We start from the raw sequence: 22,859 nt of genomic DNA, 5'->3' as shown, positions 1-22,859 counted from the left end.
GGCAGAGACGTTTGCTTTAAATGGTAAATGGCTTTAGTGTGCAACTGCATCAGTTACCACTAATACTAGCACCGTGTCAGTAAGTATACACAACATCAAATTAAATGTAGCTTGCCAACAAAGCAAGCAAAAAATAATTTTTAAAATTGGAAGTAAACTACAATTTACATAAAACATCTAAACCCGCAGTCTTAGTCCTTGTTCCCTGGACAATCCGGTCATACGTTAGCCTCAGCCCACGAATGGTTCGAATGAGTATCAATTTTAAGTATGTTGATCGCTGTGTTTTTACATGTAACCTACTTTTCGCTCCTATAGCCGTACCGAGTCCGACAAGCCACGCACCTCACGGAGACCTGCACAATCCGCTCTTTAGTGGACGCTCATTCAATTCCTAAGGAAGTTTACTTCAGTTCGTTTCCGGGTTACCAAGAAGTGTGCCGTGTGTGTTCCCACGTGAGTCCGACAGTGAGTACAATATATTTGGGATTTTAGTAAATCGAACTGAATGTTCAATCGTATGCTTTTGAAAGTTAATTATCTGCCATTGCGTCCAGTGATTATTATTCAGTAATATACCCTGGCTCCGCTGCAAATGCACATTTGTAGATATATAGCTGTCTTGCTAGATCCTTGGTTCCCGTTCATGCGCTCCTAGACTTCAGACATAATGCCTGTTTTTGCAGACGTCTTCACACTGGACCTTGACATCTATTTTACATATTTCGCCAGGTAGCTGGCTACTAAAATAAGATGTTGCTTATTGTAGCTAGCTATCTGACCTATTGGCGATGTGTTTTTATTAAAAGATTTAGAGTTTGTGGCATGCGTGTGCAGGATTGCCCGGCTACTTTGTTAGCTAGTTCGGCGTTTGTTAGCCATTAGCTACTCAAGCCTATGACTTCGAGAAAGCCTCTGTACAATTTCCTCTTAATTTTTTGTATGTTTTCTGATGCCCATTTGTTCTTGTATACACGTGGCATCACAGTTTATTGAATATTTCAGGTAGTTTTTAAATATACAATTTGTAAGTGCATGCAGTCTGTGACAATTAAGGCTAATCACATTAGTCATCTGTGCTGCAGATGGTTAAGCCAGAAACATGTATGGAGGTGACCCAGGAGAAGAAGGCCAAGAAGAAAAGCAAGGGTGTGCCAGATGATGGGGGAGAGACTGAAAGTCAAGCAAAGAGCAAAAAGGTGAAGAAGAAGAAGAATGCTGCAGCTGCTGCTGATGTCACCAATGGCGAGGATGTCAGTGCAGGAGAAGAGGAGGCGAGCATCAAGGTTAATAAGGGCAAGAAAAAGAAAACAACAGAGGAGGCCTCAGGTGAGGGGGGCCAGGACTCCACCAGCATCACAAACGGTAAGAGCAAAAAGAAGACGACTGGGGGAAAGAAGAAGAAGAAGAATTTGGACGGGGTGGAACCAGAGCCCGTTTCTGAAGTCATTGTTGGAGATGGTAAGAAAACGGGAAACAAAGGGGACGGGCAGAAGAAGCTGTCGAGCGCTGCTGTGAGTGTTTACACTACTGAGAAAAGGGGAGAAGAGGAGGAGGAGAAGAAGAAAAAGAAGAGAAAGAGGAAGACCCCGGAAGCGGACAGCTCCGGGGCTGAGGCAGGTAACGGAGGACAGGAGGGGAATGTTCCGGAAGATGTGGGCCGCGTCGAGGTGCAGGAGAATGGCGCTGAGGGCACTCCAAACAAAAGGAGGAAGAAGAAAAAAGACGGCGCGCTCAATGAAGGGAACACAGAAGAAACGGGGGGAAAGGCGGACGAGAAGAAAAAGAGAAAGAAGAGCTTGAAGGCGGCCGCTGTGCAAACGAGTGTCAGCGCGGAGGCGAGCGCTGAGGAGACGGGCGCGGGCGAGAGCGAAGGACAACATTCCAAGAAGGAGAAGAGAAGGAAGAAGAAGGAGGAGAAAGGGAAGGGTGTTGTGGCCGGAGAAGGGGCTGTGGAGGCGGGACCGGATGCTGACGCCATTATGGCCAATAAGGCCGAGGCAGCGGAGGTTAAGCGAGAGAAAGGAGGGAAGAAGAATAAAAAGAAGGCACCCAGTGGAGAGGCAGGCGTCAGCCCCGAAGCTGGTGCCTGCGATGGACAGAACGAGGAAGCGGCCCAGACGGAGGAGGTGCTGGAAAAAAAGAAGAAAAAGAAGAAGGGAACGGCTCCTGGGGCTAATACGGACGCCAGCGGAGAAGAGGCAGGGAATGGCGTGAAGACTCAGAAAAAGAGAAAAGAGAAAGAGGCAATCACGGCCGAAGGGGAGAATGGCACGGATGTCGATGTGAAAGGAAAGCAGGACAAAGAGGAGAAAAAGAAGAAGAAGAAGAGAAAGACCCTGGTGGAGGTTGGGGAGGAGGAGGCTGTGGCCAACGGTTTGAACAGCCAGGAAAGTGAGGGGGAACCAAAGAAGAAGAAGAAGAAGGAAAAAAAGGCAGATTTGGTTCACGGTGAGGAGCAGTCTGGAGCAGAGGAAGCCACCGCACCCCTGCGGAAGAAAGAAAAGGAGAGAACAGAGAAAAAGAAAAAGAAGACCAAGGGGCAGGAGGAGTGTGTCCAGGAAGTGGACAGAGAGGTGGAGGAAAAGAAGGGGGCGGCAGAGGAGGGAGAGAGAGCCGTGAGACCTGCTCTAAACGGCGTGAAAGGAAAAAAAAAGAAAATTAACGTCAACGGGGGGAGCCCGTCGGAGGAGGAGGAGGCCAGGGTGGGAGCGGCCGAGGAGAGCGAGACACCACCGAAGAAGAACAAGAGGAAAGGACAGGGGGAAGAGGGGGAGGGAACACGGAAACTGAGGAAGAAGAAAAAAGAGAGCGAGGAAGGGGAACCTGAGGAAGAGAAGAAAGTCACTCGGGTGAAAAGTGACCCGGAGGAGAAAGCGGTGAGTTGGATTTGACGTCTTTGTGCTGGTATGGGGCCTCTTGTTACCATAGTTCCTCCAGAGCTTTCCTTCGATATGGCGGTCAGTCTGTGAGTGAGTGGGTGAGCCGTTTCCTTAAGTTGTGTTTTGTGCTTCCCCACAGGTTGAAGTGGTGTTTGTCTCTGAGAAAATGGGCAATATGGACGAGGTGACAATTGACCAGGTACAGATCACTGACACATTCACTGATGTCATGCCCCCCCACCCCCCCAAGCCTTATTTATCACCTGTAAATCCCAGATTTCATTCGTTGTGATACCTAAAAATAAGATTTCTCAATCCACCTTCATTATGGACCTATCTATCGCCACCGACACCATTCTGGCTGTGGTATTGACTGCAGAGCACACACACAGGATGCACGGATAGCAGAGTGGACTGTAATAATGTGCAAGTGCTATGGTCCTTAGGTGAGGAGACAGGCTCTACAGATGGATATCGACAATGAGTCACGTCCCAAAGCCTCAACCGGTTCACTGGTAAGAGCATGTTGCACACCCATAACACTGCGTTAACTGTTGGTTATATTACATGTTTTTCTTTTTAAGTAATTTTTTAGTATTGCTGTTTTTGCGACCTTTTTTCTTTTCTAACCCAACTCAGAGTCTTGGCCAGTGGAGCACCGCCCAGTTTGAGAGTTCCGGCCAACAGCAGAAGTTCCTGCGACTGATGGGCGGGTTCAAGAAGGGTGGCCAGCCAATGGGGTCAAGCGGAGGGAAGGCAAACATGGCACTGGGGAAGGAAGGGCAGGACTTTTTGGAGAGGGGCCTCCTGGCAGAATTTGAGCGCGCTCAGGACCGGAGGATGGATTTCCAAAACAAAGGGGCGGGGCTGGGCTTCTCCCCTCCGTCCAATAAGAAGTTTTCCATCGACGCCCACGCTCGCCACTCCGTCCGTTTTGACGACTGAGGCAGCGGAAGTGCAGCTGACGAGCAGGCTAGCCGGCTGGGAGACTCCCGATAGACACACAGGCTGATAGGCTGGAGCTGTCCCACTGCCACCACAGCAGAGTGGAGTACAGCTGAATAAAATGGCACACAGCCACGGGAAACTGGCCACAGGACCCCCTCCCCCCCCCCCTCCACAGCCGAGAACCAGGGCTTTCAGGGTCATCTTTCGGCACGTCTGGTGGGAGCACCACCTCACCTCATTTTCGGAAGTGAGGGACCCTTTCATTTGGCTGCTGCTGGAGGAGTGAGCCTCTGAGATTGCAGTCTTCCACATTCACCCATGAATGTGTTCAGCGAGCAGCTCCTGCAACCATGGCATTTTACCATAAGGACCATTCGAGAGGGCAAACAGTTCAGGAAATTCATTGTGGTTGATTTTTGAGCAGGGTGAACAATCCTGTTGAATTTTCCACAGTATATTTTTGATAATTTATTGATTTGTGTATGTATGTGTGTTGTTGCCATAAATGGAGAGGCCCTTGATAAATAAATGCCCTGAATGTCCCTGATCTGTCATACTCTGTTCTGTATCTTGACCAGTCTAATGGAAAGTATTTGAGTGCTCGCATGCGTGTGTGTACAATAATCGACGCATACCTCACCACTCGGTCACATACAAGACAAGGCAGTTTGGTTCAATTGAAAGGTGGAAATCATCAAATAAAGCTCTATCAACAGAACATCAAGCTACTTTTAAAAAAATCTATATGTGGCAATGACACAGTTGTTTGATCTGAACTTCTGGATTGTGGACAGGTTGTATCCTGCCGCAAATATTTTAAAACACTTTGTTAAAGTGTTTTGCACAAGTAGTTCAGAATGTTTTTTGAATGTAAAATTAATGACCGAATGCCAAAAAATCTGGTCTGTTCTAATGTATTAGCAAGTACACAGAATATTTAGAAAAACAACTTCATGTTCATCTGGTCAATTGTGGAATAAAAAATTATTATTAATACCGGATAAATACATGCATTGCATATAGTATCTGGCCTGGTCCTATATATGGTACATGGGGAGTTCTTATTGTAATCGTACGTATTCATGATACACTTAATGAAGCAAGATTGCGATTTGTGATATTTTATGCCAAATCGTAGCACTCCTTTGAACCGAATGGCAATAACGGTAATCGTCAGTAGAGGGCAAAATGGTTTGTATTCGCCTCTGCACGTTCTGTTTGTTATTGTGATATCTTTTGAAGCCACAAGGCGGCAACCCATTACCAAAGACACTTCCCATAAGCATAAAGTATCTATGACTGTATTTTTACAAGACCATAATAGTTATAATTGTCCGGGACAACGATGAACACCAGCATGCATAAACCGCCAACTGTATAGTGTAAAACTATACAGTTATATTCACGTGAATACATTCGGTATGTACATCACTTGAAATACAAACATGGAAATGTGTATGCATTCAGTATAATGACGCAATTTACTGATTTTCAGTGCCAAAATTATATTTTTATACTTGGCAGCTACCTTTTCCACAGTAAGTGACTGGATCCACAATAAGTGTCTGTTTTTGCAATAGATCGTGTAGTGAGTACTATCACGATTTACTATTGATATATTAGCAGATAGTACAAAAGCACAAATTGCCGTAAGTGCGAAATAATACCCACCAACAATTCCATCTTTTAAAACTCAATTTCCCAAGAGCCATCAAATGCGGAACATCCCACTGAAGGGGTGGGGAGTCATATGACAGGAGCAAAATGGCTGCCGTCCAGTGGTAATTGCATTTTTTTCCTAAATAAAACTGTTTTATTTCTTAGTTATTGAGACTATTTTATTCAGGAAGAACATACGACAGCTAGCGTACATAATGCTTGTGCATTGATGGTGCATTGAAAAGCGTATCGTAATTGGCAAATGGATAATCTACTAATAGATCATACTGTTGCAAAGCTAGTTAACCAGTCAGCAACATGTAAATAGATCAAAGCTGTATTTTCCATTGCCTTTCTATCCGTGTTGTAAAACTTATTTGTTATTGTATGTGTACAAGCAATGTCTGAAGATCAGTGGCAATTACTCAATATCTGCGTTCTCAAGTTCGCATACTGTGGCCTGCAGCCCCATTGCTTTTGTATGACAAGTAGCTGTTGTTTGTTGCTTTACTAGGCACTCTCGTGTACGAAACTATGAGGCAGAACTGCAAGGCTGTCGCCTTGAATCCGTGCCCGTGGAGTTCGGTGATTACCACCCGCTTAAGCCCATCACTGTGAGTTCCGTTCTGTGCTACACACACTGTCCGTTAGCACTGATGTTATTGAATCGTCAACTTCAAGTTAACAATTGCCCAAATTGATCTTAAGTCATATCTGCTCATGCTGTTAGCTGTTTTCTGAATAACTTTATTAGACCAGTTCAAGATGCGGTTTCTCTGTATCAGTTATTATCAAGTTTGGTCCTGGGGGCCCCCTGTGTAGGCTCTGCTGGTTTTCGTTCCAACCACAATTCCAGTTCCGGAATTTTTACAAGCTGTTTTTTTCAGAATTTTCTTAATCATGTGCATTTCATGCTTAGTGGTCTTATTTTTTTTTATTATTATTAATATTTATTATTATTTACCCTTTTAAGACACATTGTCAGAAATAGCTATGCATGTCATGAAGAATAAAAATCCCATGTTCACATTGTGCTTGTGCTATATTGCAAACAATTACTTACAAAGACGTAACTGAATTTTTGAACTAATCAAATTAAAGACTGGGGTGAATCGATAGGGTCGTAATTAGGTTATTGTACACATGTTTAAGGTCTTTCATAAGGATCGACCTTTTGACATAGAACCACTGCAGTATGTCAATAGATCAGTGTCCAAAACAGAAACAAAATTTGTGGTTCCGTCCAAATCTGCTACCTCCCACTGATGGCATATTTAACTCCTCTGTCATTCGACTGTAGGAGCAATACAGTGTTTAATAGAAGGAAACTGTGCCGCTGAGCCTCTGTGACGTGCGTGTTTTCGATTCGTTAGCATCTCCTGGCGTGATTCCCCGCCCCCTTTCTCTCCCTCCCGCAGGTGACGGAGTCAAAGTCGCGGCGAGGAGGACGCAAAGGCAGCACTTCCTCCTCCTCTTCCTCCTCCAGCTCGGCCGCTCCGGACCCGCTCAGCTCCATGCTGGACGGCACCGACCCGCTGTCCATGTTCGCGGCGGCTTCTGTTGGAGAGGCACCCGCCGCCCCGCACGGAGCCGGCTCTGGGGTGAGGCGCGCGGACGCTGGCGGCTCCCTCAGCGAAGGGGGGCGGGAATGGGGTCAGGGACGAAAGCAAGGGGTCAATGCGTAATTTGGAATTCCGGGAATGACACAGTGATAGCATGATAATGATGATGATGATGATGTCAGGGGCACCACCAGGGATTTTGGGCCACATGAAAAGATCTCACATTGGGCCCACCACCCTAGAATACCCTATGTTCTAATAATATTATTTGAGGGCCCCTGCCCTTGGAATTGTTCCTCGACCCCCTTATGGCACACCTTATGATGGTGATGATGGTGATGATATCCTTGTTAAAGTGGTAAATGTGTCTGGTGGTATCCATGGTGACCCTTGTCCTCTGTCAGTCTGAGCTGACACTCAGCACCTCAGGCTCAGGAGGTTACTGGAGGGACCTGTCTGAGATTGGACATGATTGACAGCAGGAGCTGAGTTTGTGGGTGACTCCGTCTCTCTCTCTCTCTCCTTCTGTGACTGTGTCCTTTCTCAGGAGGCGGGGAGGAAGCGGAAGGAGAAGGAGGAGGAGGCGGGGGTGGGCCTGGACTTCGAACCCTGGTCTGCCAAGAGAGGAGAGATCCTGGCCAGGTTCACCACCACAGAGAAGCTCTCCATCGTTAGTGTCAAAAATCCCACATAAGGGTGTTCAACACACAACACAAAAAATACACATACACACGCACGTGTGCACACACACACACGCACACATATACAAACACACTCATTCACACACATACACACGCACATGTGCACGCACACGCACAGCAGAGGGCTTTCATGTGAATGTATTGGTTTTATAATGACCGCCTCTCATCTTGCTCTGTCTCCCTCAGAACCTCTTCATGGGCTCAGATAAAGGTAGGTGTTTTTGTATCGGCTCTGTGGGATTTCAGCGCGGTGGCTCAGCGGAGCTCCGGAGTGCCCTGTGCTCACGCGGCTGACTATGGGTTTCAGGGAAGGCCCCGAGCCCAGGCTCAGCCGTGTCGGAGAAGGTTCGGACCCGACTGGAGGAGCTTGACGACCTGGAGGAGGTGGGCGTGTCCCCGAGTCTTATCTCTGTGTCTCTGCTGTGCATTAATATGATTACACATAATAATTATCATCTGATTGTATTCAGTTATTTCGATTTACAATGTGTTCTTGTACGGTTCTTGCCTCTGTGAGTAATGCTGTACGCTTGACTGTTTGCTCTTTGTGTTTACTCTAAAGAGTAGTAATATTAATAATGACATTTTGAAATGTGCATTTGTATTGACACTGTTCTCAGTCTATGATTCACATGTGTGCATGGGTTTGTGTGTTTATTGTGTGCCTCTGTGCGTGTGTGTGTGTGTGTGTGTCCTGGGACAGGGCTCCCAGAGGGAGATGCTGAACCTTTCCCAGCAGGACTATGTGAATCGCATAGAGGAGCTCAATCAGTCACTGAAGGAGGCCTGGGCCTCTGACCAGAAGGTCAAAGCACTGAAGATCGTCATCCAGGTGTGTGTGTGTATGTGTTTGTGTGTGATTACAACATATTCTATATCCTCTAAAACAGGAGTGGGCACCCAATTAGCATGACTCACTTACCTAATTAGCTGTGTACACTGACATTGGTTCACTCACAAAATTAGACTACAGTAAAATATTTTGTTAAATGACTGGGCCAATGCTGATGCTTTACTGTGTGTGTGTGTATTTGTATCCCAGTGCTCCAAGCTGCTCTCTGACACGGCTGTGATTCAGTTCTACCCCAGCAAGTTCGTCCTCATCACAGATATCCTGGATACTTTCGGTGAGTTCAGAGGTCCCTAGTTCTCTGGTGGGATCGCCTACTGTGTGTGTGTTCTCCAGTGGGATGTATGACTGTGTGTGTGTTCTCTGGTGGGACCTCTGACTGTGTGTGTGTTCTCTGGTGGGACCTCTGACTGTGTGTGTGTTCTCTGGTGGGATCTCTGACTGTGTGTGTGTTCTCTGGTGGGATCTCTGACTGTGTGTGTGTTCTCTGGTGGGATCTCTGACTGTGTGTGTGTTCTCTGGTGGGACCTCTGACTGTGTGTGTGTTCTCTGGTGGGATCTCTGACTGTGTGTGTGTTCTCTGGTGGGATCTCTGACTATGTGTGTGTTCTAGCTGGACTCTCTGACACTGCTGTGTTCCAGTTCTACTGTGTGTGTGTCCTCTACAGATTCCGGATCTTTTGTGAGCGGGTTGTTCTCTGGTGGGATCCTGACTGTGTGTGTGTTCTCTGGTGGGACTCTGACTGTGTGTGTGTTCTCTGGTGGGCCTCTGACGTGTGTGTGTTCTCTGGTGGGATGTCTGACTGTGTGTGTGTTCTTCTGTGTGGGTCTGACTTGACTGTGTGTGTGTTCTCTGGTGGGATCTCTGTCTGTGTGTGTGTTCTCTGGTGGGACCTCTGACTGTGTGTGTGTTCTCTGGTGGGCTCTCTGGCTGTGTGTGTGTTCTCTGGTGGGATGTCTGGCTGTGCGTGCGTTCTCCGGTGGGATGTCTGGTTGTGTGTGTGACAGATGAGAGCACTCTGCTGTGTCTAAGTTTGGTGTTTTTGGTCTGGACAGGGCGCCTGGTATACGAGCGGATCTGGTCCATGTGCTCTGACTCTCGGCTCCTGCCAGGTGAGGCCCCCCCCACCCTGTATGCCTGTTCAGGTCTGGTGTTGCAGCTGCTTATCAGCTCATTCTTACCCCCAGCAGCTTGCAAAAGTAACTGCATGACAGCAGCAACCCTACAGAAGGGGGATCTGGTTTTTCTTCTCACGCTGGGACAGTGAACCAGTGCAGGGATTGGTCAGATCAGTTCCTGTCCTCAGCTCTCTCAGCTGTTCCTTTGTCTGCCCCCCCCCCCCCCCACAACCTCCCCAGACTCCTTCTCTGCGGATGACGTGAACGACACGGCCAAGGAGACCTGCCTCAACTGGTTCTTCAAGATCGCTTCCATTAGAGAGCTCATTCCCCGACTGTATCCTTTACCGCCTGCAGCCTGAGCTGGCCTGAACTTCACACACACATACACATGTGCACACACTTCACGCTCACACACCACGCGCACATCTACAGATGCACACAGTTCACACGCACATCTGTAGACACACACACACACGTGCACACGCTTCACGCTCACACACCACGCGCACATCTACAGACGCACACAGACATACACCCACACACACACATCTACAGACACCTACACTGACAGGGTTATTTTGTGTCAGAGTGTGTGGTGTCTCACATGCTTAAAAGCACATGTTTACAGGCATGTTGTTGAGGGGTTCAGGTTTTAACCCCTGGCCGTGGCTTTCTCCTTGACCGCAAGCACAGGTATGTGGAGGCTGCGATCCTTAAGTGCAACCGCTTTCTCTCCAAGACGTGAGTATCGCTGTCTCTCCATCTGTCCGTCTCTGTCTCTGCTGTGTGGGGTCTATAGTGCATTCACCATCTCAAAGCCAGGAATGATCCAGAATGAAAAAATACGCCCTCCTCCTCCTCCATCCTCCACCCTGTCCTCCCTCTCCCCCTCTCTGTCCCAATATCAGCAGCTTTATCCATCTGCTCTGTTTCTGAGTGAAACACTCAACCATTAATCAGACACATGAAAGCGTATCTCCAGGCTGTTCTCCAGAGGAAGCGGGTGATTTGCTTCCTGGTTTTGTGTCTTTGCACTGGCGGGTCCAGTTACGGTGTTAAAAATGAGGAAAAACAATCTGAGAAAAGTCACAGTGGAGCAGATTCCACACATTCTGGTCTGATCCTTTTTACCTCTACCTTTACCTCTTTTGGTTGGTTCATTTCATTGGTTCTTTATCCTTGTTCAGGTGAATCCCAGTAATGTCCTTTAACACATGCTGAATGAACAGCTTTTGAAGATGAAGTCTCTCACTGTCTGTCTCCTCTCCTCTCAGTGGGATCCAGGAGACTCTCCCACGCCTCACGGCCATGATTCGGGGCATAGGGGACCCCCTGGTGGCAGTGTACGCCCGAGCGTACCTCTGCCGGGTGAGTCTGGACTCTCAATCGCCACCGTGCACTCGCCCATCCCCTGTCTCTGTCTCTCTCACTCCCTCTCTCTCTCTCTCTCTCTCTCCCTCTCTCCCCCTCTCTCTCTCTCTCAGCAGCAAAAGTGATGCAAGCTTGTAATGACTAGGGGTGAGACATTACTACAGCAATTATTTTTGAAAGAATAAACATTTCAGATTTTCTGTTTACATTTTTTGTCTGAACCTTTAAGAATCCGCTGGCTAATGCTTGTTTGCTTGTTTCCGGTCCCAGCCCCATTAATGACAGTGTGCAGTGAGAGCGTGTAGTGACAGCGTGTAGTGACAGCGTGTAGTGAGAGCGTGTAGTAAGCGTGTGAGGTCACAGCCTCCCTCTCTCCACTCCCTGTGTCCAGGTGGGCATGGAGGTGGCTCCGCACCTGAAGGACAGCCTCAATAAGAACTTCTTCGACCTGCTGGGCTCCTTCCGGCAGATCCACGGAGACAGCGTGCAGAACCAGCTGGTCCTGCAGAGGGTGGAGATCCCGGTCTACCTCACCCTGTACTCCCCTGCCATACACTGGATCCTGCAGTGTGTGTCCTACAAAGCCCCGGAGGTGACTGTACCGCCACACACACACACACACGAGCACACGCGGACACACACGCACACACATACACACATGCACACACATATACATGCATGCGCGCACACCTGCACTTTCCCACCCTGTGTCCCGGACTCCAAATTTTGTTTTAAAGAGCCCCTGAGGAGACTCCCTCTACCCTGCAATCGTGAACCATCTACCCAGTATCCAACATCCCTATAATTCCAGAATCCAATCCTGTATTCACTCTCCAGTATCCAACATCCCTGTATTCAACATTCTCCGTCCACATCCTGTATTCAACATCTCATCCAACATCCGTATTCAACATTCTCCCAGTATCCAACATCCCTGTATTCAACATTCTCCCAGTATCCAACTTCCCTGTATTCAACATTCTCCCAGTATCCAACATCCCTGTATTCAGCATTCTCCCAGTATCCAACATCCCTCTATTCAACATTCTTTCATATCCACAGTATCAATTCTCCATACAACATCCCTGTATTCAACATTCTCCAGTATCCAACATCCCTGTATTCACATTCTACAGTTCAACATCCCTGTATTAACATCTCAGTATCACATCCTGTATTCAACATTCTCCCAGTATCCAACATCCCTGTATTCAACATTCTACAGTATCCAACATCCCTGTATTCAACATTCTCCCAGACCACACTTATCAATCTTTCAGATCCAACATCCCTGTATTCAACATTCTCCCAGTATCCAACATCCCTGTATTCAACATTCTCCCAGTATCCAACATCCCTGTATTCAACATTCTCCCAGTATCCAACATCCCTGTATTCAACATTCTCCCAGTATCCAACATCCCTGTATTCAACATTCTCCCAGTATCCAACATCCCTGTATTCAACATTCTCCCAGTATCCAACATCCCTGTATTCAACATTCTCCCAGTATCCACATCCTGTATCAACATTCTCCCAGTATCCAACATCCCTGTATTCAACATTCTCCCAGTATCCAACATCCCTGTATTCAACATTCTCCCAGTATCCAACATCCCTGTATTCAACATTCTCCCAGTATCCAACATCCCTGTATTCAACATTCTCCCAGTATCCAACATCCCTGTATTCAACATTCTCCCAGTATCAACATCCCTGTATTCAACATTCTCCTAGTCATCCAACATCCTGTATCCACATAACATTTCTCCCAAAGCTAACTCCTGCTCACTAGACTGTCATACAGCTCTCAGTGTCACCTCATCCTCCATACTGCCTAATACCAGCTCTCCCTTGACCTTGCCTGACCTTTGTGCATTGCCTCTGTAGGCCCTGCTGACAGAGATGATGGAGCGCTGCAAGCAGATAGGGAACAAGTAAGTCCTCCACTCCACCAGGGGGAGCCATTCACTGCTCATATTGCCTAAGAACATATCGACAGGCAAGGACAGTGGACCTCAGAACGGGCAGAGCCTTCCTATGCCACCGGTGTCTAACAGATTTGAACCAATCATTGTGTTTGGCTGAGTAGAGTAAAGTTGTGTGATTCATTCGTAGATGTTCAGCCATTTCCCAGCCTGTGGCATTATCCTTATCCTAACCCTCCCAGCACAACCTACAAGTGGCCAGTTTCTAATTAGTTTCACTGCAGTTTGAAAAGCTATCACACGTTAATTGTGGGGTGTGGGTCATGTGTCTTTCCCACAGTGCCTTGCTGCTGAACTCGGTGATGTGGGCGTTCCGGGCGGAGTTTGTGGCAGCGAGGGCCACTGACTTCATCGGCATGATCAAGGACTGTGACGAGGCTGGGTTCCCCAAGGTGAGAGGTCACCATCACGTCCACCGGCGCTCACTCATTCACTCTCCCTCTCTCTCTTTCACTCCCCCCTCTCTTTTTCTCATTTTTAACTGTTGAGCTGCACTGACAGATCTTTCCAGTGATACAGTTAGTTGCATGAGTGAAAGTGTGTATTTACTTTGTCATTTACCCTGTAGACATTACTTATACAAGGTGACTTTGCAGCAATATGTGTATAGTAGAATAAGCACCTGATAACATTTTAACTGTATGAAATGCTCAGGATAACAAGTTAGCAATTTAAATAAATTCTCAAAATATAGAGCCTTGTCTTGCTGCCAGTTAAGTCTCTGTGTCCTTTGGATAGAAGTAGCTTAGACATTCCCTACTGCCAGTTTACTTCCCTGAGAATATTTACCCTGCACCTCCCTCTCCCTCTTTCTCTCTCTCCCTCCCACATCTCTCTCTCTCTCTCTCTCTCCCTCCCTTTCTCTTTCAGCACCTGTTGTTTGGGTCTCTGGGTCGCAGTCTGGCCTGTGCAGACCCCCCAGAGAGCGAGAGGCTGTCTATTCTCAACGAGGCCTGGAAGGTGATCACCAAAGTGCGCAGCCCACAGGTACGCCCCCAACCGCACCCCAAACGCCACCTGAACCACACCCTAACCACACCCCCCAACCGCACCACAAACCGCCACCTGAACCACACCCTAACCACACCCCCCAACCGCACCACAAACCGCCACCTGAACCACACCCTAACCACACCCCCCAACCGCACCACAAACCGCCACCTGAACCGCACGCCCCAAACGCCACCTGACCACCCACCAACCCACCCTCACAAACCGCCACCTGAACCACACCTACCACCCTAACCGCACCACCAAACGCCACCTGAACCACACCCTAACCACACCCCCCAACCGCACCACAAACCACCACCTGAACCACACCCTAACCACACCCCCCAACCGCACCACAAACCGCCACCTGAACCGCACGCCCCAAACGCCACCTGGACCACACCCAAACCACACCCTCCAACCACAACCCAAACCACCACCTGAACCACACCTAACACGCCACTAACCGCACCACAACCTGCCACCTGAACCACACCCCAACACCGCACCCTACGCACCCACACCACCTGAACCACACCTAACACAGCCCAACCTGGATCACAAAAAGTGACCGATGCTTGGGCCCAAGACTGGAACACACCCAAACCACACCCTCCAACCACACCCCAAACCACCACCTGAACCACAACCTGAATCGCCTACTAACCGCACCCCCTGCTGCCACCTGAACCACACCCCAAACCGCACCCTGGACTGCACCTCAGCTTGCACCCTGAACTGCTAACTGTGACCTATAACTTTGGGGAAAGTTTCGCTTCCTGGATTACAAATAAAGAGTGACCCAGAGTGCTGTGGGTTGCTAAGGGGGTAGACATGTTGCAGAGAGTCCTCTATTAAATGTGTTTGGCCCTGATGCCCAGCCTGAACCACAGAAACGCTTCACTGAGTCTTTACCGAGCTGCCCGTCTCTCACCGCAGGACTACATCAACTGTGCCGAGATCTGGGTGGAGTTCACCTGCCGCCATTTCACTGTGAGTGCTTCAGGAGCTGGAGTAACAATACTCACTTTAACACTGGTGTGTATGACAGAGGGGAACTCACTCCAGTGCGTCTTTTCCTCTCTTCCTGTCGCACTCTCAGAAGCGTGAGGTGAACACCGTGCTCTCTGACATCATCAAACACATGACCCCGGACCGGGCCTTCGAGGAAGCCTACCCACAGGTAAGCGGCGCGCGTTCAGTGAGCTGGGGGTTGAAGTGTGGGGATTGTGGGATGTGGTGATGACCCACTTCCTGTTTCTCCTGCAGCTGCAGTCGGTCATAAGGAAGGTCCTCACCTACTTCCACGACTTCTCCGTGCTCTTCTCCATGGTGAGTGAAGGAGGGATGCGACGTCCGTCTTTAAGCTTTCTTTCACCAGTCGTTCTCTCGCTTTCCGGCCTCCTCTGATTGGACGGAGGTGGCAGGAGCAGGGTTTAAGAGCGAGAGTTTTCACCCTTTTCTGATCCATGGACCCCTACCCAGGCACACACAGGAGATCTTCATCATAAGTCATTACTCAGGACCCCCATCCCAAGTTCAAAAGGGTTATATTAAAAAATATGTTTTTTGGAACGTTTTCTAAAAATCTGTATAGTCCTATAGTATATCAAGTTTGGCAAAGGGCCCCCTGCAGTGCCTTCAGGTACCCCCAGGGGTCTGCAGAGCCCCTGTTGAAACCCCAGAGGGCTGGACAGTCCCAGGCAGATAGGCCAGGTGTGACGGCAGGCCTCTCTTCACCTGTTCTACCCCAGGAGAGGTTCCTTCCGTTCCTGGACATGTTCCAGAAGGACAGCGTCAGGGTGGAGGTGTGCCGCTCCATCATGGAGGTGTTCATAAAGTGAGCTCCGCGTCCTGCGCTCTGTCTGTCTGTCTGTCTGTCTGTCGGCTGCACGTTGGTGCTGATCCTTCCTGAGACTCACGGTACGCATTCGTGTGCGTGTGTGTGTGTGTGTGTGTGTGCGCGCTCGCTCTCAGGTACCAGCAGGAGCCCACGCGTGACCCGGTCATCCTGAACGCTCTACTGCACGTCTGCAAGACCATGCACGACTCGGTCAAGTGAGTGTTACAATGGGAGGCACTGTGTGTGCTTGTGTGTTTCTGTATGTGTGTGTGTGTGTGTGTGTGTATGTGTGTGTGTGAGTGAGAGAGAGAGTGTGTGTGTGCGTGCGTGCATGTGTGCGTGTATGTGTTTGTGTGCGTGTGTGTGTGTGTGTGTCTGTGTGTTTTTGATCCTGCTCTCTCTCTTTCTCTCAGTGCTCTAACTCTGGATGATGAGAAGAGGTCTCTGGCCCTGCTGATAAACGGTTTTATCCGCATGGTGAGTCACAGCAGAACCCCGCCTCCCCCCCCGATGTCTCTGAGCCAATGAGACGCGTCCCTGCGGTAACGGTGACCTCTGACCCCCCTGCAGGTGTCCTTCGGCCGGGACTTTGAGCAGCAGCTGAGCTTCTGCGTGGAGGCCCGGGCCACCTTCTGCAACCTGGAGCCCGTGATGGTGCAGCTGATCCACGTGAGTTCTGCTAACCCCCCCCCTCCTCTTATCGGTGTGTTTACCCCCCTCACACCTACGCACGGGGCCTCGTTTACACACCGCTGTGTGCTCACAGGGCACCTCCACACGTCAGCCCAGCCCACAGACACCTCCATCAGCACACAGCTGCAATCACAGAGATGACGCTTATAAGTCCATCGCCATGGTCACGCTACTCAGCTCATTAAGCAGGCTGCAGCTTCAGGGCTCAGCGAATAAGGACGCTCACTGTACACCTGGGCAAGGCGCTTCGCAAATTCTAGCCGTGAAGTGGCCGGTATTTAGAAAATGAAAGCATCTCCTCGAATCCAGGCTTCCGAGCGTAACAATAATGACCTTTTTCAGTGGGCAGCAGTGTAGTATAATGAGTAAGGAGTTCGTCTTTTAACCTAAAGGTCACAGGTTCGACTCCCAGGAAGTTGTGTAAGTCGCTCTGGACAAGAGCGTCTGCTAATTGCCTGTGATGTAATAGCTGCTGACTCTTGGCGTAATTGCGTGCTCTAATATGTGTAATAACTTGTCTTGCGCTCAGACGGTGAACCAGCTCGCCATGGAGACGCGGCGGGTGATGAGGGGCAGTCACTCCCGCAAGACGGCCGCCTTCGTCAGGGTCAGTCTCTCCTGGGGGAGGGGTGCGGCTGGTGACACGCCCCTAAAATGGGCAGAGCCCACTGTTGTGTGTTACCAGTGATATGAGTCTTACTGTGATCGTTGTGGAACACAGTCAATTGAGTGGTTCTTCTTTGTCAGTGATTGACAAAATATTGATGCTACGCCCCCTTTGGTACATTTGTCAGTGATTGACAGAATATGGGTGCTGCGCCCCCATAGGTCCATGAGTCAGTGAATGACAGAACATGGTTTCTGCACTCTCATTGGTTCATGAAGTCTCACTGGCACTCAGCACGAGTTGGGAGAAACATTGAGATTTTAGCAGACATGAAGTTTTAGCATTAATCTAAATGAGCTCCTTGAAGTTTTAGCATTAGCGTGCCATTGCTGAGCCCTGGTTTAGACCTTTCTCATTCCCGCTCTTCCTGTCTCTCTCCCTCTTAAGGCCTGTGCCGCCTACAGCTTCATCACCATCCCGTCTCTCACCAGCATCTTCAGCCGGCTCAACCTCTACCTGCTGTCTGGGCAAGTGGCGCTGGCCAACCAGTGTCTCTCCCAGGGTGAGTTCACACTCCTGCACGTATGGAAGCTGGACCAGCGGGCCTAACGCTCTGCAGACGGTTCCACTGCTGTTTGAATGTGTTCGTGTGGTTTGCTCTCTCTCTTTATCCCTCTATTGCTTTCCCACCCTCTATCTCTCTCGCACTTCTAACCTCTGTATCACCTTCTTTCTGTGAATTCCTCTCACTCATTTGCGTCTCTCCGTTGTTTCATTTTCTATCATTCTGTCCCATTCTCACTCCCTCCCTCTCTCTCTCTTTCTCTTTATTTCATTTTTCAAAGTGCTTTATCGGCAGGTCAAATATAGGCACTTGTGTTGTCAAGGCAGAGCTTACAAAATACACCTATATACAATATGAATGCTAGATTATTCTCCCCCCCCTCCTTCCCTCTCTCTCTCCCTCCTCCCTCTCTCCCTCTCTCTCTCTCCCTGCCTCTCTCTCTCTCCCCTTCCCTCCCTCTCTCTCTCTCACCTCCTCCCTCTCTCCTCTCTCTCTCCCTCTCTCTCTCTCTCTCTCTCCTCTCCCTCTCCCTCTCTCTCTCTCTCTCTCTCCCTCTCCCTTCCCCCTCTCTCTCTCTCTCTCTCTCTCTCCTCTCAGCGGACGCGTTCCTAAAAGCGGCGGTCAGCGTTTTGCCGGAGGTTCCTCGCAGCATCAGCGTTGAGGGCAAACTGCGCTCGTCAGAGGGCTTCCTGCTCGACTTCATCAACAACTTCCTGTCCACACTGCTGGTGGTGCCGGTTAGTCCCGCCCCTTCCTGTTCCTCCCTCAAGCTCCTGTGACCTCTGGTCTGCATGGGTGTGGGAAGGGCTCATGTACATGTCATTATAGATTATATTATGTATGCCATCATGTCAGAAATGTATGTCCATTTTAATACTCGTGCTGTTTAAAGTACAGGAAAGGCTGTACTTTATTGATACTGTTCATATTGATACTCAGAGCAACTGACGAAGCATGCATGCAGTGTAGCCACGGGTATGCAAATCCTTCATCCTGTGTGTGTATGTGCGTGTCTGTGTGTGTGTATGTGCGTGTCTGTGTGTGCGTGCATCTGTGTGTGCGTGCGTGTGTGTGCGTGCGTGTGTGCGTGCGTGTGTGTGCGTGTGTGTGCGTGCGTGCGTGTGTGCGTGCGTGTGTGTGTGTGCGTGCGTGTGTGTGTGTCTCAGGACCACCCAGAGCAGGGTGTGCTGTACCTGGTGCGGGGGCTGCTCAACATGGTGCAGGACTACACCTGGGAAGAGAACAGCGATGCCAAGGTGCGCGTCTACATCAGCGCCCTGCCCATCCTAGCAGCCATGAGCCAGGAGAGCTACCTGTACTGCATCCCTAAAGGTACTCACACACACACCTGCACTGCATCCCTAAAGGTACACACACACACACACACACACACCTGTACTGCATCCCTAAAGGTACACACACACACACATACACACACCTGTACTGCATCCCTAAAGGTACGCACACACACACACACACACACCTGTACTGCATCCCTAAAGGTACGCACACACACACACACACACACCTGTACTGCATCCCTAAAGGTACGCACACACACACACACACACACACACACACACCTGTACTGCATCCCTAAAGGTACGCACACACACACACACACCGACCTGTACTCCATCATTTGCTGGCTTTTCAGACAATACTTTCCCCTTCAGGGTGATACTGCACTTTTATTCCAGACCAAAGCGCTTGTGCTCATTTAGCAAGTCGCTCTGGGAGTGTCTGCCGAATGGCACTGATGCACTGTAATGCAAATGGATGACCAAAGTGTTAGCAGTTAATGAAAGACAGCGGATGGGCATTTCTCTCTCTCTCTCTCTCTCTCTCTCTCTCTCTCTCTCTACTCTCAGTGGACTCCAATGAGACCCTGTACGGAGGGGACCCAAAGTTTGTAGCGGAGATCAACAAGTTGTGCGAGACCCTGATTGGTCAAGTGCTGGATCACCTGAAGACCTTGGGGAGAGATGAGGTGAGATTGCTGCACACACACACACACACACACAACCTCGAGGAGAACTCATTTTGACACGTTCGCCAGACCATGCCAACGCACACACACTAGTGAAATGATCGCACACTGTTGTGTTAAAAGACATTAAATACAGGGTGTAGGCTGTAGGCTGACTGAAATGCCCTGAAGGGGAACGTTTCTGAAGCAGGCCTGGATAGAGGAGGATGTTTGAACATTCAGCTCGTCACCCACGATCTTGTCAAGGCGTGTCCTTCCACTTGTTTCTTAATGCAGCTGCAGTGTGTATCTGTCAGGGTAATTAAGCGTCTGGTCCCTGTCTCTCCGGGTCTGTGGCCGTAGGACAGACTGCTTCAAATGAACCTGTAGCTGTGTGTGCTGTTTATTTATGTTAAGTATCGCGCGCGGTTCCAAACAAGGAAAGAATGAATGTACTTTCCAGCCTTGTGCTGTTTGTACACGCGTCTCCCTTGACGTGTGTGCTTCTCTTTCACTTAGTTTGTTGCATGTGTACCTATCTCTGACTGCTTGTGTGTGTGTGTGTGTATGTGTATGCGTGTTTGTGTGTATGTGTGTGTGTGTGTGTGTGTGTTTTTGTGTGTGCGTGCGTGCATGCGTGTGTGTGCGTGTGTTTGTGTGTGCATGTGTTTGTGTGCGTGTGTGCATGCATGTGTGTGTATTTCTGCGTGTGTTTTCGTGTGTATGTGTGTGTTTCAGGGCGTGCGCAGACAGGGTAGTTTGGCGTTCTCTCTGTTCGGCTGCCTGCTCGCTCATGGTGATTTGCGCAACAACAAACTCAACCAGCTGGCGGTCAACCTGTGGAACCTGAGCCACAAGCATGGCTACTGCGACACACGCACCTCGGTGAGAGAAGACACACACACACTCACACACACGCCCACACATACACACACACACACACACACACACACACACTCACACTCACACACCAAATTCACCAACCCTGTGTGTGTCCTTCTGGGCAGGTCCGCACCCTGGAGTACATCAAACACCAGGGCCTGCAGCCCAACATGAGCCACATCTCAGAGATGGCTCAACGGCTCTCTCTGCAGTCCAGGGCCTGAACTGCATCTGCCCAGCCTGCACCCACAGACCGCCGGGCCTACAGGTCTAATTCCACATCACGCCAGGACTACAGCTCCAATCCCACATCCCGCTAGGACTACAGCTCCCATCCCACACCCCGCCAGGACTACAGCTCCCATCCCACCAGGACTACAGCTCCCATCCCACATCCCGCTAGGACTACAGCTCCCATCCCACATCCCACCAGGACTACAGCTCCAATCCCACATCCCGCCAGTACTACAGCTCCAATCCCACATCCCGCTAGGACTACAGCTCCCATCCGACATCCCGCCAGGACTACAGCTCCCATCCCACATCCCGCTAGGACTACAGCTCCCATCCCACATCCCGCCAGGACTACAGCTCCCATCCCTCATCCCAGCAGGACCGCAGCTCCAATCCCAGCATCCTCCACAAACTCTCCCTTCAGCCGATTTCACGCAGGCATGCAACACTTAATCACGGTTACAGAGGACTGCCAGCGGCTCTTGGTCAGCGTTTAGACCATATTGTTGTAGAGATGCGCCGTCTTAATCTCGCTGCCTGTTCAGTGTTTGTGTACTTGTGTATGCGTGATTTTTTTCAAATCAGTCTTTGTACAAGTAAACCTCTCATCTCTAACACAAGTCAAAGGACGATTGGATGTCCGGGCATGATTTGACTTTGCTGGCTGTAATGGCATGCATTTCACATGGCGCGTCTTCAGAGGAAGGCAGGAAGAAGCAGTAACGTCCAAACCAGAGCAGCGGAGGACGTCGTGGATTTTAAGTTATTTCGTTAAATTCAGAGTGTGGGGCTCCTACCACCGTGTGCCTGGTCCAGTGCCCACAGCGCAGGTGCCACTACAGTGAGGCTGTCATCAGAGAGAAATAGACCGTTGTCATTTAACGGTGTACAGGACCTGACAGGCCTGGAATCATCGGACCCTGTGCTCCAGAACCACAGTCTGTTATCTTTAGAAGTGGTACAATGACCAAGTGACCAATACATTTCTCTACTTTGCACAACTGCTGAGGTGCACAATGTATGCCATAGTACGAATGATTTGTGCTTAAAAAATTTTTTTTTTGGAGGGGGTTTTGAAGAATTTGGAAAAAAATAGCTGTATTAAAAATATAAAATGTTAGCACAGGCCAGATACACAGTGCATTAAAAATTGATTTCCCTCTTCCTGATTTCCTCTATTATTGCATATTTGTCATGCTGAATGGTTTCAGATCTTTAGACGAAATGTAATGTTACACAAAGGGTACCTGAGTAAAAAAAACACTTGTTTAAAAAATGTATTTAATGAAAAAAGTTATCGAACACCCAATGGAAAAAGAAATTGACCCCCAATCAACCTAATTTAATTGATAGATAATTATCAGCTGACTGAAAACAGCCAGGCTTGATTGCAGCCAGCCCTGTTGAATCTTAACCTCACTCGTATTGAACCTTACCGTAGTCACCACATAGTTTCTACAGGTACATTGTGCCACGATCAAAGGAAATTCCAGAAAAGATGAGGGAAGAAAGTTGTTGAAATATATCGGTCTTGAAAGGGTTACAAAGCCATTCCTAAGGCTCTGGGACTCCACTGAATCACAGTGAGAGCCATTATTTCCAAATGGACGGCACCTGCAACAGTGGTGAATCTTCCCAGGACTGGCCGTTCAGCCAAAACTTCCTCAAGGGCACAGCGAAAACTCATCCAGGAAGTCACAGAAGATCCCAGAAGAACCCTCTAGGTCAGTGTTCATTACTCCACAATAAGAAAAAGACTGGGCAAAAATAGGATTCATGGGGAAGTAGCAAGAATGGAAACCACTACTAATCAAGAGAAACATCAATGCTCATCTCACATTTACAAAAAAGCTCCCAAGCCTTTTTGGATAATGTTCTATGGATAGATTCAAAAGCGGAACTTTTTGAATGACGTGGGTCCTGTTATGTCTGGCGTAAAACAAATACAGTATTTCACTGTAAGAACGTCTTAAGTGAAACGTGGTGATAG

General features: G+C 49.0%; 2 protein-coding genes across 4 annotated transcripts; both read left to right on the top strand.

Annotated features, from left to right (window-relative positions):
* The first annotated feature begins 311 nt into the window (after positions 1-311).
* knop1 (lysine-rich nucleolar protein 1) lies at positions 312-4,902 on the top strand. 3 transcript variants are annotated; one of them, XM_064323554.1, is made up of 5 exons: positions 312-468; positions 1,086-2,879; positions 3,022-3,081; positions 3,329-3,397; positions 3,522-4,902. In XM_064323554.1, exons 2-5 carry the CDS (start codon positions 1,086-1,088, stop codon positions 3,825-3,827), a joined length of 2,229 nt encoding a protein of 742 aa, XP_064179624.1. In that variant the 5' UTR covers positions 312-468; the 3' UTR covers positions 3,828-4,902. The 3 variants fall into 3 exon arrangements, with proteins under 3 accessions (XP_064179624.1, XP_064179626.1, XP_064179625.1); XM_064323556.1 differs by lacking the exon at positions 312-468 and adding an exon at positions 492-570; XM_064323555.1 differs by lacking the exon at positions 312-468 and adding an exon at positions 580-732.
* Positions 4,903-5,483: 581 nt separating this feature from the next.
* vps35l (VPS35 endosomal protein sorting factor like) lies at positions 5,484-22,038 on the top strand. The gene is made up of 30 exons (XM_064323553.1): positions 5,484-5,611; positions 6,004-6,103; positions 6,908-7,090; positions 7,599-7,721; positions 7,939-7,963; positions 8,060-8,136; positions 8,456-8,584; positions 8,795-8,879; positions 9,659-9,715; positions 9,962-10,058; positions 10,418-10,465; positions 10,999-11,092; positions 11,487-11,687; positions 12,986-13,032; positions 13,364-13,475; positions 13,954-14,070; positions 15,016-15,069; positions 15,179-15,259; positions 15,346-15,408; positions 15,831-15,916; positions 16,054-16,134; positions 16,333-16,396; positions 16,490-16,588; positions 17,142-17,219; positions 17,667-17,781; positions 18,382-18,521; positions 18,951-19,116; positions 19,656-19,774; positions 20,492-20,638; positions 20,761-22,038. Exons 1-30 carry the CDS (start codon positions 5,595-5,597, stop codon positions 20,857-20,859), a joined length of 2,904 nt encoding a protein of 967 aa, XP_064179623.1. The 5' UTR covers positions 5,484-5,594; the 3' UTR covers positions 20,860-22,038.
* Positions 22,039-22,859: the final 821 nt, after the last annotated feature.

The sequence above is a fragment of the Anguilla rostrata genome, chromosome 2 (genome assembly GCF_018555375.3).
Source record: "Anguilla rostrata isolate EN2019 chromosome 2, ASM1855537v3, whole genome shotgun sequence".
In the NCBI taxonomy this organism is placed as follows: Eukaryota; Metazoa; Chordata; class Actinopteri; order Anguilliformes; family Anguillidae; genus Anguilla; species Anguilla rostrata.
This window is presented reverse-complemented; position numbering and strand designations above follow the sequence as displayed.